This window comes from Sorex araneus, chromosome 10 (assembly GCF_027595985.1).
Source record: "Sorex araneus isolate mSorAra2 chromosome 10, mSorAra2.pri, whole genome shotgun sequence".
NCBI classification, from domain to species: domain Eukaryota; kingdom Metazoa; phylum Chordata; class Mammalia; order Eulipotyphla; family Soricidae; genus Sorex; species Sorex araneus.
The window spans coordinates 66,843,395-66,862,928 of NC_073311.1; the positions used below are offsets into that span (position 1 = coordinate 66,843,395).

The 19,534-nt window shown below is 61.0% G+C and overlaps 1 protein-coding gene across 2 annotated transcripts in view; it reads left to right on the forward strand.

Moving 5' to 3' along the window:
* FGD4 (FYVE, RhoGEF and PH domain containing 4) overlaps positions 1-15,693 on the forward strand; it is an 86,477-nt gene extending 70,784 nt beyond the window's left edge. For both annotated transcript variants that reach the window (XM_055118151.1, XM_055118152.1), the window contains exons 5-17: positions 1,158-1,247; positions 3,776-3,921; positions 4,255-4,411; positions 4,986-5,124; positions 5,874-5,932; positions 6,048-6,194; positions 8,179-8,351; positions 9,063-9,093; positions 9,631-9,723; positions 10,256-10,381; positions 12,788-12,928; positions 13,464-13,604; positions 15,021-15,693. In XM_055118151.1, coding sequence (XP_054974126.1) covers positions 1,158-1,247; positions 3,776-3,921; positions 4,255-4,411; positions 4,986-5,124; positions 5,874-5,932; positions 6,048-6,194; positions 8,179-8,351; positions 9,063-9,093; positions 9,631-9,723; positions 10,256-10,381; positions 12,788-12,928; positions 13,464-13,604; positions 15,021-15,278 — 1,701 coding nt within the window. In that variant the 3' untranslated portion in view covers positions 15,279-15,693. The remainder of the gene's footprint in view (positions 1-1,157; positions 1,248-3,775; positions 3,922-4,254; positions 4,412-4,985; positions 5,125-5,873; positions 5,933-6,047; positions 6,195-8,178; positions 8,352-9,062; positions 9,094-9,630; positions 9,724-10,255; positions 10,382-12,787; positions 12,929-13,463; positions 13,605-15,020) is intronic.
* Positions 15,694-19,534: the final 3,841 nt, after the last annotated feature.

The window sequence follows — 19,534 nt, forward strand, 5'->3', positions numbered from 1 at the left end:
TTCACTTGTGGGATATGAACATACACACACACACACACACACACACACGATTAATATCCAAGGCCAGGGAAAACAAAGGCTATAAGGACTGGTCAGTGGTTGGAATCTACCACAAGTGTGTGTGGGGTGGAGGGTAGGTAAGATAGAGAAGAGACCAGTGTGACAATAATAGTTGGAAATGGTCACGCTGGACAAGATCTGAGTGTTAAAAGTAGGTAAAGGGATACACATGGTAACCTTTCAGTATCCATATTGCAAACCACAATGCCCAAACGGGGGGGGGGGAGAGAGAGAGAGAGAGAGAGGCAGCGGGGGTGGGGTGGGGTGGGGTGATGGGAGGGGACCTGGGGACACTGGTGCTGGGAAACACACTGGTGGAGGGATGGTGTTGGAACACTGTGTGACTGAAAGGCAACCATGAACAGCTCTGTGAGGGTCTCTCACAGTGAGTCAATAAAAAACCTCTTGGAGGGGGAAAAAGAGAGCCAGCAGGACTTCGCGCTCAGCGAGTGGGGCAGAGGCAGCGCAGTTCATGGTACATGAGAAGGTGACAAACGCCCAGCAGACATCTGTGTGGTGTGAGCTGCCTCCTCCCTGAAGCCCTCCATCCCAGCAGAGCCTTGGGGCGTTGTGGGGGCGCGAGCTGGGAGGGTCAGTACATGCTGGGAAACCCTCATGGTTAGGTTTGGGCCTGGAGCCGGAGCACGGCGGGCAGCCTGCTTGCTCTCCATGCGGCCGACACAGGTTCCATCTCCAGCAGCCCACGTGGTCTCCAGGCAGGTGTGATCCAGCCCTGAGCACAGCCAGGTGTGGCCCAAACACGCCCCTCCCCAAGTAAATGTTTAGGTTTGGGTTTTGCAACATGGAGGGAGGGTGGAGGCAGGTGGGTGCTGGGACGAGAGGGTGTCCTGTGGGTTGTGCTGGCGGCACACTGGCCCAGTCTCGGGGGCAGCCTGAGGGTCTAGGCATGGACAGAGCAGAGGCAGCGGGGGTGAGGACAGCTCCGCACGGCCCTCACTGCTGTCCTTCAGGTCTGAAGCACTCAGGTGCCTGAGAAACTAGAGCACACTGTCTTGGTCCAGCCCAGGCTGGGATGTTTGTCACCTGAGAGGCAGGCCCGTGCGCTAGTTCCCCACGTGTGAATATTCTGCTTTTAGGAGACGGATGAGCAAAAGCTTCACAAGATAGCCACCGAACTTCTGCTCACCGAGAGAGCTTATGTCAGCCGACTCAACCTCCTGGACCAGGTAACGCTTCCCCTTCCCACTGTTTGTGACTCTGAGTACCTGGGCTGCATGTGGACCGGGCAGTCTGGGGTCCCTTCTTGGTTGGGAAGGCAGCGTCCTGTGTCCCGAACCCTGTCCGGAGACCAGAGGGTGATGAAGTTCACCCCAGAGCTGCCTCTGCACCTCTGACTGGCATGGGTCAGCGCTCAGCCGACTGACGCAGGAGCTGGTGAGACAGGCCCTCCAAAGGACAAAGAATGCATCTCCCGGCCCTAGGCACCCAGCTCTCCTTGTCCTACCCACCACGGGGAAAGCGAGAGGCGTGTGGGCAGCGTGGTCCCTGCCCTGTCACAGGCGGGAAAACCCGGAGTTGGGCGGGTGGCACAGTCCAGCTCCGGTGGGCCTGCCTGCTGCCTGTGAGATACTTGGCTGGAAGCTGCTTCTCACTGGAGAAGTGTGGGTCCAAGTGTTGGTGAGAAGGGCTCTTCAGCGTGCAGCACCGCAGCAGGAGCCAGGCAAGCAGGGTGCCCAGCGGGCTCCAGCTCCGACACCACTGAGGACCCGCAAAGAAACCCCAGTGGAGGGGGGACCACCCCCACCCTCTGGGGGCACTGTGTGGGCATTCTGGCCAGAGTTCTGGACACGGGATGCAGACGCTCACTTGCCCTTACTCGCTTGGGGCGCGTGGATGTCAGGTGTTTCCCTGCAGAGTGTTCCCCTTGCTCGGGTGTTTCCCTACAGACTGTTCCCCTTGCTCGGGTGTCTCCCTGCAGACTGTACCTCTTGGGTGTTTCCCTGCAGACTGTACCTCTTGGGTGTTTCCCTGCAGACTGTTCCTCTTGCTCGTGTGTTTCCCTGCAGACTGTTCCCCTTGCTCATGTGTCTCCCTGCAGACTGTTCCCCTTGCTTGGGTGTCTCCCTGCAGACTGTTCCCCTTGCTCATGTGTCTCCCTGCAGACTGTTCCCCTTGCTCATGTGTCTCCCTGCAGACTGTTCCCCTTGCTCATGTGTTTCCCTGCAGACTGTTCCCCTTGCTCGGGTGTCTCCCTGCAGACTGTTTCCCCTTGCTCGGGTGTCTCCCTGCAGACTGTTCCCCTTGCTCGTGTGTTTAGCTGCAGACTGTTGCCCCTTGCTCGTGTGTCTCCCTGCAGACTGTTGCCCTTGCTTGTGTGTTTCCCTGCAGACTGTTCCCCTTGCTCATGTGTCTCCCTGCAGACTGTTCCCCTTGCTTGGGTGTCTCCCTGCAGACTGTTCCCCTTGCTCATGTGTCTCCCTGCAGACTGTTCCCCTTGCTCATGTGTCTCCCTGCAGACTGTTCCCCTTGCTCATGTGTTTCCCTGCAGACTGTTCCCCTTGCTCGGGTGTCTCCCTGCAGACTGTTTCCCCTTGCTCGGGTGTCTCCCTGCAGACTGTTCCCCTTGCTCATGTGTTTAGCTGCAGACTGTTGCCCCTTGCTCGTGTGTCTCCCTGCAGACTGTTCCCCTTGCTCATGTGTCTCCCTGCAGACTGTTCCCCTTGCTCATGTGTTTCCCTGCAGACTGTTCCCCTTGCTCGGGTGTCTCCCTGCAGACTGTTCCCCTTGCTTGGGTGTCTCCCTGCAGACTGTTCCCCTTGCTCGTGTGTTTCCCTGCAGACTGTTCCCCTTGCTCATGTGTCTCCCTGCAGACTGTTCCCCTTGCTTGGGTGTCTCCCTGCAGACTGTTCCCCTTGCTCGTGTGTTTCCCTGCAGACTGTTGCCCCTTGCTCGTGTGTCTCCCTGCAGACTGTTGCCCTTGCTTGTGTGTTTCCCTGCAGAGTGTTCCCCTTGCTTGTGTGTTTCCCTGCAGACTGTTGCCCTTGCTCGTGTGTCTCCCTGCAGACTGTTCCCCTTGCTTGTGTATTTCCCTGCAGACTGTTGCCCTTGCTTGTGTGTTTCCCTGCAGACTGTTGCCCTTGCTTGTGTGTTTCCCTGCAGACTGTTGCCCTTGCTCGTGTGTCTCCCTGCAGACTGTTCCCCTTGCTTGTGTATTTCCCTGCAGACTGTTGCCCTTGCTTGTGTGTTTCCCTGCAGACTGTTCCCCTTGCTCGGGTGTCTCCCTGCAGACTGTTCCCCTTGCTCATGTGTTTCCCTGCAGACTGTTCCCCTTGCTTGTGTATTTCCCTGCAGACTGTTGCCCTTGCTTGTGTGTTTCCCTGCAGACTGTTGCCCCTTGCTCGTGTGTCTCCCTGCAGACTGTTCCCCTTGCTTGTGTATTTCCCTGCAGAGTGTTCCCCTTGCTTTTGTGTTTCCCTGCAGACTGTTCCCCTTGCTCGTGTGTCTCCCTGCAGACTGTTTCCCTTGCTTGTGTGTTTCCCTGCAGACTGTTCCCCTTGCTCGGGTGTCTCCCTGCAGACTGTTCCCCTTGCTCATGTGTCTCCCTGCAGACTGTTTCCCTTGCTTGTGTGTTTCCCTGCAGACTGTTCCCCTTGCTCATGTGTTTCCCTGCAGACTGTTTCCCTTGCTTGTGTGTTTCCCTGCAGACTGTTCCCCTTGCTCGGGTGTTTCACTGCAGACTGTTCCTCTTTCTCAGGTATTTTACTGCAGACTGTTGGATGAAGCAAACCGAGGCTCGTTTCCCGTCGAGGTGGTGAATAAAATCTTCTCTAATATCTCGTCCATCAATGCCTTCCACAGTAAATTCCTCCTTCCTGAACTGGAGAAGCGAATGCAGGAGTGGTAAGGTTCTGGGAGGGCTGGGACGTCCCTGCAGGCCCTGCTTCTCGGGCCCTCCCAGCCCCGCAACAGTGTTGCGGGGTCCAAAGGCTGTCGGGAAAGGCACAGGTCTGCTCTCTGTGAGCAGACACAAACCAGGTGATCCGGAGCCTCACGGGCTGGGCCCCAGGTGCCGGCTCACAGGGCCGGAGCACGTGTGGCTGCCCGGAGCACCAGCCTGCATGGCCATGCCCACGCTCCGGGATGGAGGGGGCTGGGGAAGTGGCCTGTGCGTCTCGAGTCTGGCAACACTCTTTCTAGAAGAATCTCAGCGGCATGTTTCTGCACTGACTCCAGGGAGACCACCCCGAGAATCGGCGACATCCTGCAGAAGCTGGCGCCCTTCCTGAAGATGTACGGGGAGTACGTGAAGGGCTTCGACCACGCCACAGAGCTGGTCAAGAGCACGATGGAGCGCAGCCCCCAGTTCAAGGCGGTGGTGGACGACATCCAGGTGCAGTGGGCGGCCTGGGTGGGCGGGCCCTGAGTGGCTCTGAGGAGGCGCTGCAGTGATGCTCCTCTTTTCTTTTCTTTCCTCATGCCCGAGAGTGTCCCCAAATCTAGATCATGCATTTGACATGGCCACAGTGGTTTCTGATCTACTCCCATCAACAGTGCTCACACTGGGCCGGGGACATAGTACAGGCCTTGGGGTGCTGCCCTGCATGTCCCTGGCCTTCACTGGGTCCCCGGAACCTCACCTCCTCCCACACACCACCCCGCTCAGCTGAGGGCCGGGAGAGGCCCAGTGCTGAGGGTCTAGCCTCTGATAAGGTCCGAGCACTGCAAAGCTCTTCCCTGTGTCCAAGGAGGTTCTGGGGGGCCTCTGCTGTCCCTCGTCCGCACTCTCGCTTTCTGGGGGACTGGGCACCACAGCCGCCACTGCTGGCAACACGCGGAGCCTGTGCACCAGCCCTTTGCCTGTGTCCCGGCCGCATCTACGCACTCGCTTATGTGCTTCCTGTCCGCCCTTGGTCAGGGCTGGCTGCCCTGGGCTGAGCCTCCCGCGCGCCCCTCTCTCTCCGCAGAGCCAGAAGGTGTGCGGGAGCCTGAGTCTGCAGCACCACATGCTGGAGCCCGTGCAGCGCGTGCCCCGCTACGAGCTGCTCCTGAAGGACTACCTGCGCAAGCTGCCTCCCGACGCCCCCGACTGGGCCGACGCCAAGAGTGAGCCCCTGCGCCCGCCCGCAACCCGGACAGTCCTCCCTGGGCCCCACCCTCCCCTGGTGCCTGGAACCCCAGACAGTCTCCCTGCACCCCCACCCAGTGCCCGGAGCCCCCCGACAGTTCCTCCAGCCCCCGAACCCTGCACTTGTGCCTGGAGGGAGGGGCCACACCCGCCCCGGTCAGGCCTCTCTTGCCGTGTCACCTTCTCGCCGTGCCCTCTGCCTGTCCCTTGCCCAGCGCCAGCCTGCCACAGCCTGGCATCCGGAGCCTCCTTTGGTGGCCCACACTGACCTGGCAGGGTACCCTGGAGGTGGCTGTACCTGGCTGGTCACTTGCCTGCAAACTCTCAGACCTGACTCTGACATATGTCAGGCCAGAGTCCAGGGCCGGTGGTAAGATGTGACCCACGAGGTCAGGGCTTAGCCAGAGCATCCCTCTCCTGTCCCCAGCCTGCAGAGCTGACGCCTGTTCTTGGTTCTGGGGGGATTTCTTGTTGTGATGGGCAGGAGAACTCCCAGCAGCGTGTGTGTGGAGCCCTCCCAGCCCAGGGACCCTGGGGCCCGGTGTCCGTGAATCTGATGGGGGACAACATGCTTGTCCCACGGGTCACGCACAGGTGCTTCCCAAGGTGCCGGTTAGAAGGGATCCGGCCTCTGCTCTTGAGTCTGCTGCCCGGCTCTGCCGCTGGTCACTGTTCTCCACTGCCCGGCTCTGTAGCGTGGACACTCTTCTCCGCTCTCTCCCTTCAGAGTCGCTGGAGATCATCTCCACGGCAGCGAGTCACTCCAACAGTGCCATCCGGAAGATGGTGAGTCCTGGCCTGGGCCGGCCTGTCCGCAGGGGGTCACAGAGCACCGTGCTCCTCCCAGGGCCCGCTGCCCAGGGGAAGCCTGTCCCCAGCCGCTGTGCCCTGCCTCTCCCAGGAGAAGCTGAAGAAGCTGATGGAGGTGTACGAGATGCTGGGCGAGGAAGAGGACATCGTGAACCCCACCAACGAGCTCATCAAGGAGGGGCAGATCCTCAAACTGGCGGCGCGGAACACGTCCGCTCAGGAGCGCCACCTCTTCCTGGTGAGTGTGTGGGCCGCGCTCAGCCACCGCGTGGTCCTGTCCTCACCCTCCACGGGGCGACCCGCGTGGGTACACGTGTGGACAGGTCTGTGCATTCGTGTTCAGATGTATGTGTGTGGGCATGTTTGCCTGCCTGTGTCTGTGCGTGTGCATATGCACACATGTGTGAGCTCTGTAGCTGCTGCTTCATCCCTTTCAGCCACACGAGTCAGAGCTGTCACAGGTGCTGCTGTCTGCACCTGTCCTGCCCTTGTCTCTGTCTCGCTGTCTCTCCCTGTCTCTGACCCGCTGTCTCTCCCTGTCTCTGTCCCGCCGTCTCTGTCCTGCTGTCTCTCCCTGTCTCTGCCCCGCTTTCTCTCCCTGTCTCTGTCCCGCTGTCTCTCCCTCATCTCTGTCCCGCTGTCTCTCCCTGTCTCTGTCCCACTGTCTCTCCCTCATCTCTGTCCCGCTGTCTCTCCCTGTCTCTGTCCCGCCATCTCTCCCCGTTTCTGTCCTGTTGTCTCTCCCTGTCTCTGCCCTGCTGTCTCTCCCTCATCTCTGTCCCGCTGTCTCTCCCTGTCTCTGTCCCACTGTCTCTCCCTTATCTCTGTCCTGCCGTCTCTCCATCATCTCTCTCCCCGCGTCTCCGCTCTGCCTGTGCCCTGGTGTCTGCGTGACGTGCGTGTTCGTGGCAGCCCATGGCTCCACCTGCTGGAAGGGCTGTCTGCACAGTCCCGGCGCCAGGCCACCGTCGCGTGTCGTGAGCTAGCATGCAGCCCTGTCACGGCGGCTCCTCCTGCCCCGTGTCCCCCAGATTCGGTGTCACTCTCTTGGCCCAACGTCTCCTCTGGAAGGGGAACACAGTCGCGTGCCCAGGGATGGCTGCTCACTGCCGCTGTTCTGCAGGGCTCGGCCCATGGCCGCACCCAGGGCAGGCCCGTTCTCAAGAGTGGGGAGGGGCCCGAGAGACCCTGCTGGGGGGAGGGCACTTGCCTTCTGTGGCCGACCCCACTTCAGTCCCCGGCACGTGGAGGGTCCCCTGGCACCACCAGGAGCGAGCCCTGAGCACTGCGGGTCTGGCCAAGCCCCAGACAACCAAGGATCCAGGCAGAAGAGCAGGCTCTCTCCCGGGCCAGACTGAGTGCGAGTCACTCAGCACGCACACGTGTCCGTCAGAGTCAGAGTGACCAGTGCGGCCTGCGCTGTCCGTCAGAGTCAGAGTGACCAGTGCCAGCCCATGCTGTCCGTCAGACAGAGTCAGAGTGACCAGTGCCGGCCCGCGCTGACCGTCAGACAGAATCTGAGTGATAATTGATGTGGTCGCCCAGCCAATCGCTGGGGGCAGAGGGGCCGCGGAGACACTGTTGCCATGTGCCTACGGCGCCCTGCAAAGTGGGGCCAGAGTTTGGGCCGCGCCTGCTCTCAAGGAGAGGGACACACGGCCTGCTGACCTTGTGTGTGCACATGGGCAAAGGCTCCACCTGCCGTGCCCGCAGCTGCAGCCCCTCTGCTCCCGCACACGTGTGTACTGACATGTGCTCTGATGTGTGCTGTGTCCTATATGTGTCCTGACATGTGTCCTGTGTCCTCACTGTCCCTGACTGTGTCTGCCTGTCCCTTGACCATCCCTGACTATCCCTGACTATCCCTGTGTCCTGACCCTCCCTGACTATCCCTGACTGTCCCCTGACCATCCCTGACTCTCCCTCACTCTGTCCTGACCATCCCTGACTGTCCCTGACCATCTCTAACTGTCCCTGACTGTGTCCTGACTGTGTCCTGACCATCCCTGACCATCCCTGACTATCCCTGTGTCCTGACCCTCCCTGGCCCTCCCTGACCATCCCTAACTGTCCCTGACCATCCCTAACCACCCCTGACCATCCCTGACCGCCCCTGACCACCCCTGACTGCCCCTGACAGTCCTTGACTGCCCCTGACAGTCCTTGACGTCCTCTGGCTGTCCCTTGGCTGTCCCCTGACTGGCCCCGACATGTCCCTGCAGTTCAACAACATGCTTCTCTACTGCGTGCCCAAGTTCACCCTGGTGGGCTCCAAGTTCACCGTGCGGACGCGGGTGGGCGTCGACGGCATGACCGTGGTGGAGACGCACAATGAGGAGTACCCACACACCTTCCAGGTGTCCGGCAAGGAGAGGACCCTGGAGCTGCAGGCCAGGTGAGCGTCCCCTCGAGGGGGCCCTGCTGCCCCCCCCCCGGGCAGGGAGGGGTCCTGACTCGGGTGCTCGGGAGAATCGTGAGGGGACCGGGGGCAGCAGGAAGCGCAGCCCCACGCCTGAGAGGGTCTCCCTGCCCCCGCCTCACGGAGCCTCCCCGCACACGCGGTGAAACTGTACAGCTGCCCATGGCCTGACATACGGCTCACTAAAGAACTGTGATTTACAGTTACTGATGATTGGTTTTAGGCACACGAGATTTAGGCACCAGCCCCCCTCTGTCCCCCCACTGTCCACTTCCCCCTCCCACCTGCCACCTTGGCACATCCTAGAGTTCTGTGGCTGCAGCCGAGACTTCGTGGTCTCGGTGTTCAGTGCCCGCAGACCCGCGTGCCGGCCCTGACGGTGGGGAACGACCCTGACGTGGCTGTGACAGCGAGGGCACATGCAGCAGGTGCTCATAACAGCCCGGGCGTGGGCGCCCCACCTGGCGGGGGGACCTGGCTCCACCCCCGCCCTCAGGGAGCCACACAAGGCCCAGTGCAGTGTGCCCACGCCTCTGCCTTGGGCACGGCCACGCGGTGCCAGCCTGTGCTATTCTGACGCTCGCTCTCCCCGCACTCCCCGTGCTCCCCCAAGCCAGGCCTGTCACCTCGTGTTCATGCGGTGACGTGGCTCTGGTGTCTGTGCTCACTGGGATCCCTTTGTTTCAGCTCCGAGCAGGACAAAGAGGAGTGGATCAAGGTGAGCTGCTGCCTGTTCTGCATTCGCGGTACTCGGTCCCCTCCCTGTGCCCACACGGCACATGTGTGTTCCCTCGCCGTGCTCACACGGCACATGTATGCTCCCTCGCCAGTGTTCCCTCACTGTGTTCACATGGCACATGTGTGCTCCCTCACTGTGCTTACATGGGCACATGTGTTCTCCCCTCCCTGTGTGCACATGGCATATGTGTGCTCCCTCCCTGTGTGTACTTGGCATATGTGTGGTCCCTCCCCATGTGCACACAGGACATGTATGCTCACTTCCATGTGTGTACATAGGACATGTGTGTTCCCCTCCATGTGTACATATGGAACATGTGTGTCCCCCTCCTGTGTGCACATGGCACATGTTTGGTCCCTCCCTGTGCACACAAGGGGCATATATTGTCCCTTCCGTGTGCTGCTCACTTGGCACATGCGTGTCTCACCTGTGACGCCTGCAGGCCCTGTCCTCGGTGCGTGCACTGGCCCTCCTTGAGATGAGCCTGCAGCGCCGTCCTGCCCCCTGTCCACGCAGGCCCTGCAGGAGACCATCGACACTTTCCAGCAGAGGCACGAGACCTTCCGGAGTGCCATCGCCAAGGACAGTGACGGCCCCACCGAGGTCTCGGTGAGTCGGACCCGCCCTCTGCGAAGCTTTGCCTCTCCCCACACAAGGCCGCGTGCTGCAGGACAGCTCTGCCCACGTGCCCAGTCACTCTTCCCTGTGCCCAGGTGCACAGTTACTCTTCCCTGTGCCCACGTGCCCAGTCACTCTTCCCTGTGCCCAGGTGCCCAGGCCGGCCCCCTGTGCTCAGGTGCCCGGGCCGACCCCCTGTATCCAGATGCCCAGGTTGGCCCCCTGTGCCCAGGTGCCCGGGTCAGCCCCCTGTGTCCAGATGCCCGGGCCAGCCCCCTGTGCCCAGGTGCCCGGGCCGACCCCCTGTGTCCAGGTGCCCGGGTCAGCCCCCTGTGCCCAGGTGCCCGGGCCGACCCCCTGTGTCCAGATGCCCGGGCCAGCCCCCTGTGTCCAGATGCCCGGGTCAGCCCCCTGTGCCCAGGTGCCCGGGTCAGCCCCCTGTGCCCTCGCACTGTGCCCGTGTGTGCCTGCCCTGCCCTGGGCTCGTGCCCAGTGGGCGGTGCTGAGCTGTGGTGCCCTGCAGCACGCCGAGCTGGGGAAGAGAGCCCCACGCTGGATCCGCGACAACGAGGTCACCATGTGCATGAAGTGCCGGGAACCTTTCAACGCACTCACGCGGCGCAGGCACCACTGCCGGGCGTGTGGACACGTGAGTCCTGCTGTCCCGGGGGGGCCCGGCCTCTGGGTTAGGTGGGGAGCGGGGAGGGGGGACACGAGCAGACGGAAACCAGCCCCCAGCCAGGAGATGGTGATCAGAACCGACCGTTTCATCACTGACTGATCAAACTGATGAACATGGCCAGTCTGAAAGGGCAACAGTGCTGGTCAGTGTAGTCTGTGCTGGTCAGTACAGCCCATGTTGGTCAGCAGAAACCATGCTGGTCAGTATAACCTCTGATGGTCAGTATAGCCCTTGCTGGTCATATAGCCCATGTCGGTCAGTATAGTCCATGCTGGTCAGTATAGCCCGTGTTGGCCATTATAGCCTGTGCTGGCCAGTATAGCCTGTGCTGGTCAGTATAGCCCATGTTGGTCAGTATAACCCGTGCCAGTCAGTATAGCCTATGCGGTCAGTATACAGTATGCTGGTCAGTATAGCCCATGCTTGTCAGTATAGCCCGTGCCGGTCAGTATAGCCCGTGCTGGTCAGTATAGTCCATGCGGTCAGTATACAGTATGCTGGTCAGTATAGCCCATGCGGTCAGTATACAGTATGCTGGTCAGTATAGCCCGTGCTTGTCAGTATAGTCCATGTTGGCCATTATAGCCTGTGCTGGTCAGTATAGCCCGTGCTGGTCAGTATAGCCCGTGCTGGTCAGTATAGCCCATGCTGGTCAGTATAGCACATGTTGGTCAGTATAGCCCGTGCCTGTCAGTATAGCCCGTGCCAATCAGTATAGCCCATGCGGTCAGTATACAGTATGCTAGTCAGTATAGCCCATGCCGGTCAGTATAGCCCGTGCCAGTCAGTATAGCCCATGCGGTCAGTATATGGTATGCTGGTCAGTATAGCCCGTGCCGGTCAATATAGCCCATGTGGTCAGTATATGGTATGCTGGTCAGTATAGCCCGTGCTGGTCAGTATAGCCCATGTGGTCAGTATATGGTATGCTGGTCAGTATAGCCCGTGCCTGTCAATATAGCTCGTGCCGGTCAGTATAGCCCATGCGGTCAGTATACAGTATGCTGGTCAGTATAGCCCGTGCCTATCAGTATAGCTCGTGCCGGTCAGTATAGCCCATGCGGTCAGTATACAGTATGCTGGTCAGTATAGCCTGTGCCGGTCAGTATAGCCCGTGCCGGTCAGTATAGCCCATGCGGTGAGTATGCAGTATGCTGGTCAGTATAGCCCGTGCCTGTCAGTATAGCTCGTGCCGGTCAGTATAGCCCATGCGGTCAGTATACAGTATGCTGGTCAGTATAGCCTGTGCCGGTCAGTATAGCCCGTGCCGGTCAGTATAGCCCATGCGGTGAGTATGCAGTATGCTGGTCAGTATAGCCCGTGCCGGTCAGTATAGCCCGTGCCGGTCAGTATAGCCCATACGGTCAGTATACAGTATGCTGGTCAGTATAGCCCGTGCCTGTCAGTATAGCCCGTGTGGTCAGTATAGCACATGCGGTCAGTATACAGTATGCTGGTCAGTATAGCCCGTGCCAGTCAGTATAGCCCATGCGGTCAGTATACAGTATGCTGGTCAGTATAGCCCGTGCCGGTCAGTATAGCCCATGCGGTCAGTATACAGTATGCTGGTCAGTATAGCCCGTGCCGATCAGTATAGCCTGTGCTGGTGAGTATTCCCCTGCTGGTCAGTATAACTGTTCTTGTTGCTGTACTCCCTGTGGTCACTGCAGAGGGACAGGGCAGCACTCACAGTGGTGAGGACCAGGAGAGCCAGGGACCAGCTGTAGTTAGAAAGCTGTGACCTGCCTGGCTGTCATTTGAGTGGAGACCAGCAGGGCGTGGGCGGGGCAGGAGGGCCGGTGTTCACGCGGAGGGACGGAGCTGTGGGCCGCCCAGCACGCGTGGGCCTCAGGGCCTCAGGAAGGGCAGCTGCTGAGTATCCTGCAGGCGCAGCGCTGGCCTCTGCAGTGCAGAGGGACTTGATGGACTGTGAGGCTCTTGTTCCATGACTCTAGACTCGGCCCTGAGTGCTCTCGTGGTCACCCGGGCACAGTCGCTGTCCATGAGTGCACACAGGTCATCGGTTTAAGTCTGGCACGTGAGCCCCTGGCCTGTGTGTGGACAGGGCTATGCAGGCCATTTTGTGGGTCTGCAGCACAGGGCGGTGCCCGTCTTGTGGACAAGCCACGAGACGTTGACCAGGGCGGAGGGTCTCAGCAACACGGGGCCGGGACGCCCCAGAGGCAAGAGGCCGCTCTTTGGACTAGAAGAGCGTGAGATGGTTTTCCAGGGACACGTGGGGCAGCACCGAGAGTCTCGTCCCTGCATCAGCCCCGGCCCCGCTGGCCACTCAGGGCCGCTCTCAGGACCCACACGCGGGGCCGTGCGGACGGTCCCTGAGAGGCGGCGCTGGCCCCCTCCCGCCCCTCCCAGGTGGTCTGCTGGCGGTGCTCAGACTACAAGGCGCAGCTGGAGTACGACGGCGGGAAGCTCAGCAAGGTCTGCCGGGACTGCTTCCTGCTCATCAGCGGCTGCTCGGACGGCGAGGGCAGGAAGAGGAGAGGCATCCTGGAGGTGGGCGGGGAGAGCAGAGGCTTCTGGGGCCGGGCCAGCCGCCCCTGGGTCAGGGCTTGGCGGTGCTGAGGCCCCCACCGTCGTGAACGGGAAAGCTGCTCCCTGGCTCACCCTGCCGGTGTTGAAAGCTGCCACCCGTGTCCCTCGCGTGCTGGGGAAGGCGCTGTGCCAGTCCCCGCCGCTGGCCCCGGCCGCCGTGGGCGGGAAGTGCAGCTGCATGGGGGCGGCTCACGGCGCTCTGACGCCTATTCGGGATTAGCCCAGCCTGGGACTGTGACCACGGCTTTGGCGTCCCAAGACACTCTCGTGTGGAGTCAGTCTCGTCGGGGCCTCCACGGCAGAAGGCCGGGCAGCAGCAAGAGAGAAGCGGGCGCTGGCCGTGGTCCACACGGAAGGTCTGCGCTCCCTGTAGCGGGGTCTGCAGACACGGCAGGAGACCCAGCGTCTTGGTGTCTGTGTGGTCTCGCCAGGCTGTGCAGGACAGCAGCCGTGCACAGACGCCCCGTCTCACGCCTGTATCCCTCCGTGCCCCCAGATCGAGTCTGCGGAAGTCTCCGGAAACAGCGTGGTGTGCAGCTTCCTGCAGTACATGGAGAAGTCGAAGCCGTGGCAGAAAGCGTGGTGTGTGATCCCCAAGCAGGACCCCCTGGTGCTGTACATGTACGGCGCCCCCCAGGTAGGGGCACGGCCGGGACCTTCCGTGGCATCAGCGTGGCCGCAGGGTGTCTGGAATGCAGCATCCAGGGGAAGGCTCGTCCCCGGGGCCCCCTGCGTCGTTCCCTGTCGGGGCTCAGTGGGAAGGGCTGGGCGGGGGTGGGGGGCTGCACAGGGGGGAGGGCCAGGGGAGACAGCAGGAAGCAGGGGATGGGCAGCAGTGTCCAGCCGAGCGCACACCGTGTCCCCGAGCTGTGGCACCCGTCGGCCGGAGGACAGTGCGGGTGTCCAGGGACTGTTGAGACCCTTTGGCACTTGCCTGGAGCCCTGTTTGCCCGTAGTTAGCTTGGCGGTGGCTGTAGGGAAGGATCAACTGCTCTAATCAGGGCCTTTCAACCCTCCTCCAGGCCGAATGGCCCCGCCCCTTTTAGGGGCTCCCACGCAGTGCTCGGCGACTGGCCCAGTCCCAGTGATACTTGGTGAACCAGGCCAGACAGAGCATGCTCGGGCCACGGGGGGCTGTACCCAGTACTCAAGGATGGACTTGGGGCCCCGCGCGTCCATGCCCTGAGCTTCCCCCTCACGGTACCAGGAGTGAACCCCCTCAGACAGCTTCCACAGTGTTGCTCCCTGGCATGGCGTGTCTGCATGTGCGAATGTGCGTGCCTGTGTGTGAATGTGGGTGCCTGTATGTGAGTGTGGGTGCATGCCCATGTGAGAGTGCCCCTGTGTGGGTGTGCCTGTGTGTGAGAGTATGGGTGTACCTGTGTGGGTGTGCCTGTGTGTGGGTGTGCCTGTGTGTGAGAGTATGGGTGTGCCTATGTGTGGGTGTGCCTGTGTGTGTATGCCTGTGTGTGTGCCCCTGTGTAGGTGTGCCTGTGTGTGAGAGTATGGGTGTGCCTTTGTGTGGGTGTGCCTGTGTGGGGGTGTGCCTTATGTGGGTGTGCCTGTATGTGGGTGTGCCTGTGTGTGAGAGTATGGGTGTGCCTATGTGTGGGTGTGCCTGTGTGTATGCCTGTGTGGGTGTGCCTGTGTGGGGGTGTGCCTGTGTGGGGGTGTGCCTGTGTGTGTATGCCTGTGTGGGTGTGCCTGTGTGGGGGTGTGCCTGTGTGGGGGTGTGCCTGTATGTGGGTGTGCCTTTGTGGGTGTGCCTGTGTGTGGGTGTGCCTATGTGGGTGTGCCTTATGTGGGTGTGCCTTTGTGGGTATGCCTGTGTGGGGGTGTGCCTTTGTGGGTGTGCTTGTGTGTGGATGTGCATGGGTACCAGTGTGGATGTGCATGGGTACCAGTGTGCATGCATGTGAGAGTGGGTGTACGTGTGTGCATGTGAACATATGTGTGGGCGTGCAGGCGTGTTTGTGTGCGTGCCTGTGTGTGTGGTTTGTGCCGGAAGGGGGTGCTGGGTCCTCACGGCCCTCCTCCCCGTCCCTGTCCCCAGGATGTGAGGGCCCAGGCCACCATCCCACTGCTGGGCTACATGGTCGCCAACCTGCCGGGCTGCGCCGACCTGCCACACGCCTTCAAGCTGACGCAGTCCAAGTCCGTGCACAGCTTTGCCGCGGACAGCGAGGAGCTGAAGCAGAGGTGGCTGCAGGTCATTGCCCTGGCGGTCCGTGGGGAGATGCCGGAGGGGCCGGGCGAGCAGCCGGATGCCGGGGAGGAGCCGCCCGAGCCGCGCCAGAGACCGGAATGCTGAGCCCCAACACGGCCGGGCCCCCTCGCCTCCGAGCACTTTACATTGGAAGCACAGATCCCGGGTCGGTCCGTGGGGCCTGCGCTGGGCCAGGGTGAGCACCAGGGAGGGAGCCTGGCGCGGGGCGCAGGCGCTCCACCGGCCGTCGCGCCTTGGGCGGTGCGGGGCTCCGAGACCCGGTGCTGACGCAGGCGCCGTCCACCCTCCCAGGCGAGGCGGAGGGTGAGGGTGGGCTGTGTCAGGTCTGCGCCAGGAGGCGATGCTTGTTGTCACAGGAAGCCTGAGCTGCCTGGGCATAGAGCGATTGCGTGTACGTTGTATCACATATAAATATATGTACAGACTCTCCGTGCTCCCCAGCGCTAGGTTCCTATCTGCCTCTAATTTATTTTCAAATACAAAGCATGATTACCTTGGATGAACAGTGTTCTTCACGGGGATGTGGGGTGATGGTATATAACGGACTGCCGTCAGGGGCGTTGGTATCTTTGTAACGGGAACGTCTGTCCTCCTGTCTGTGACCTCCCCACAGCGTGTCAGCCGTGTGCGGCCGGTGCCTCTCAGCAGTGCCTCTCTCACGGTGCTAACATCCCAGGCAGGACCGGCCGCAGTGACGTCCAGCTCTGTCCAGGGGCTGTGGGGTCTGGTGCACTGGGGCCCTGGGACCCTGCCCCCTCGCTGACCTCTGGTAACACATGCACAGAAACATTCGCCCAAACTTGAACCAGACGGGTCCGGAAACTCTCCCCCGTGCCCGAGCATCCCCTCTCCTCAGCCCACGTGCGTGGGCACCCGTGTCCTCTCGCCTGCTCTCTACACGGACACTCCCGGGGACGCCTTTCTCCGGGACCCGAGAAGCCAAAGTCCCCTAGGCGGGTGGCCGTTCCCGAGCAGGACAGGGACCATCCGGGGGCTTCTGGAGAAGCGGCCCTCAGTGGACGGCACCGGGGGCCGTGAGGACTCTCCACCCCCCGCCACTGGGAGTTTCAGGTGGACGAGAGGCTCCTGTGGAGATGCAGAGCCGAGGTCATGCGCTTCCTCCCCCCCGGGGACCGCTGCACAGGGCGCCCTTCCCAAACCCGCTGTGCCCACACCCTCAGCTTGGGCTCTGCCTCCACACAGCCTGGGCTCCCTCTGCCCCAAGACTGGGACACTGAGGCAGCCCGTGGTGCTAAGACACCGTCGCAGCCTCTCTCTCCCCCCACCCCACAGGAGGCGGTGGCCATGGTCAGCCACACGGTTGGGGTCCCCTCCTCTGTGAAAGCAGGAGTCACCTCAGCCTGGTGAGGCTCCTGGCGCTCTGGGTCAGGAGACTGGAGGGAACGTGCCACTGCCTCTTGCTCCTACTTGCCACGTGTGTATGTGTGAGTGTGTGTGTGTGAGAGAGAGAGTTGGGGGGAGTATATGAACTATGTGAGTGTATGAACTATGTGAGCAGGAGTGTGAGTGTGAGCGTACATGAGTGTGTATGTGAGAGGGAGTGTGTATGGGTGGGAATAGGAGTGTGTGAGTATACATGTGTGCATGAGAGTGTGAGTGTACAAGTGTGTGTATGTGAGTGTACATGTATGCATGTACTTGTGGATGTGGGAGTGAGTTGTATGTGTACATGTGTGTAGGAGTGTGTGCATGGTGTGTGTATGACAGTGTACATGAGTGGGAGTATGTGAGTGCGTGGGAGTGTATGTGTATGAGTGTGGGAGTGAATGCACATGAATGAGTGGGAGTGAGTGCATGTGTGTTCGTGTGACTAGGTGTGTACGTGTGAGTGCATGTGTGCGTGTGGGAGTGTATGCATGTGTGTGAAAGTGGGAATGTTTGTGTGTGTGTGAGTGGGAATGTGTGTGCGTGAGTGGTAATGTCGTAATATTGTGTGCATGTGTGTGAGAATGTGTGTGAGTGTGCATGAGTGTGCGTGTGTGAATGTGTGTGTGTGTGTGTGTATGTGTGTGTGTGGAGCCTGCCTGGGGGTGAGGGTGCGGTGTGCCTGTTGTGCCCTCTGCTCTCGATGCTGCTCTGATTTTATTTCTTTGGGTGTGAGCTGAGGGTCCCACCCAGGGCTCCAGCTTGCTTCAGAGGAGATGGGCCCCTGGCAGAGCTGTGGGCGCGGGGGCCCAGGAAGCTCCAGAGGGCGGGCAGGCTGGACGCTGAGCTGGCCAGTAGGCAAAAGTGTCCTAGTTGTGCCAGAATCTCACGGGAACCGCCTTCCTGATGGCCCGTCCGTGGCTGCTGTATGGAAACAGGGTACCCCCTTCCCCCAGAGCCCAGGGCTGCCTGTCTGGCTCCTGCACAAAGCACACAGTACTCAGGGCGTGGCCGTCTGGCCGTCATGCGTGTCCCTCCCAGAGTGGACTGCGGAGAAGCTGCCCACGCTCCGCCACTCTGGGCTGCTGTGCCCTGTGGGCCCCGGGTCGCCCTCTCCCGCTTGTGGCACTGTCCTGCTCACGCACAGCGCCTGTGCCCCCCACCAGGCCACGTGACGACCCTGCACACGTGCGGGGTTTCGGTGGTGGCCACAGGCCCGTGCTGTGAGGGTCCAGCCGGAGGCAGACAAGTTCTCTTCTGCCACATGAAGGAACCAGTGCCGTCCTGGAGGCGGCGGCTGGGGAGCGGGCGGCGCGGGCCTGCCTGTGGCCAGGGCGGTTGCTCCCGGCACGGCCTGCCCTGGAGGGGAGCAGTGCGGGACTGACCCCCCGCCCGAGCTCCACCGTGGGAGACTGAGCACCGAGCCGGCCGGTTCTGTGGCAGACAGCGTGGAGTTCCCTGGGTGTGGAGTGTGCCTGGGGGAGTGCCCTCGCCTCAGCCCTGTCGGCACAGGGCCGTGTCCGTCCCCAGCGAGCATTCACCTGCCAGTGACCGTTGGCGGAACTTTGGAGTGTTAGAGTTTCTGATCGTTGACTCATCTGTGGGATAAGTATCTTGTGGGAACACGTGTGGTTCCAATGTGACCGTCTCCACAGCAAGCCCCCCCTCTGCTCTAGCTGTGAATGTAGAACCCTTGCAGTCGGTGTATATTGTGCGATATTCGATATTTGCTCACACGGCAGAGATCAGAGATGTTGTGAAACCAAGCACTTTAATAGTAAGCACTTGTACCTTGTAAATAAACATGTCACCCTTCACCAATTCCGCGGCTGTGATGTCATTTCACTGAGTGTGTCTGTTTGGTTCACAATTCGGGGGGCGGGGGAGTGGGAAGAAGCTGGGGGTGGCTGCACGTCTCCCCCAAGAGGACCCAGAGTCCGTCTCCAGCACCACGGGCAGGAAGAGGCGCAAATTCTAATGGTTTGGGTTGTTGCAAATGTTGGCAGTCTCAGAAAGAAGTGCTCCACTCACTGGTGGGCTCAGAAAAAGTGCTCCAACGCTCTAGGTGAGGTGGAGTCATGATACTTCATGCTGTCTCTAGTGCTCAGATGTAGAGCTGGCAAGGCAGGCATGGCTCGGCGAGCTCGTGGCTCACAGGGCTGAGTCCTGGGGTCCGTTAGCAGAAACAGCTCAAAGATAGAGTTGGTGTGTGTGGAGGGGTCCCCAGCTCTGTCTTCACTCCACACTGTGCAGCGGACCAGCCACCCCCACACAGGCGGGCCTCCCTGGCCCTCGTGGCCCTTGTGCCGCCCTGCAGTGCCCTGGGCGGGGTGGACACTGCCCTGGTGTACCGAGAGGCGTCTGCAGGGGTTCCCGGGCAGTCAGCTGACCCTGCACGTCCGCGAGAAGTTACTGTTTTGCTTCACACTTCCATCAAGTCTTACCTAGTTTTTGGATATTTTTGAGTTGCTTACAAGCCTCCCTATTACAACTTTCCTTTTTTATATGGGTAAAGAGTAAAAATTGTTTCCTCAAGAGGAAGGAGCCGGAGGTAGTCCAGGCTCTGGCGCTTGCCTTACCGTGGGCGGCCCGTGGTCACTCCCTAGCACCCCGCAGTTTCCCAGGGTGCCCCGAGCACGCCCACGTGTGGCCCGAGCCAAAGATATGTAAAGAAACGCAGCCTGGGGGGCCCGGGAGAGTGGCCGTGCCCGGAGAAGCCGGGTACGACTCCCACTCTGTCTCTCCCCAGGTTCCTCAAGCCTGACCAAAGTCACTTCCTTGTGAACAAGATACTCGGGGTCCCTCTAAAGCTAAGACACCGGCCCCGCCCCGTCCCGCAGCCGCAGTGCAGGCGCCAGGGCTGGCCGGGCACTCCTCAGCGCGGAGAGGCTGTGCTGCTGTGGTGGCCCGCGGGCAGGGGCCCGGGGGAGGGGGCCGTGGGGGCACAGGGAGCC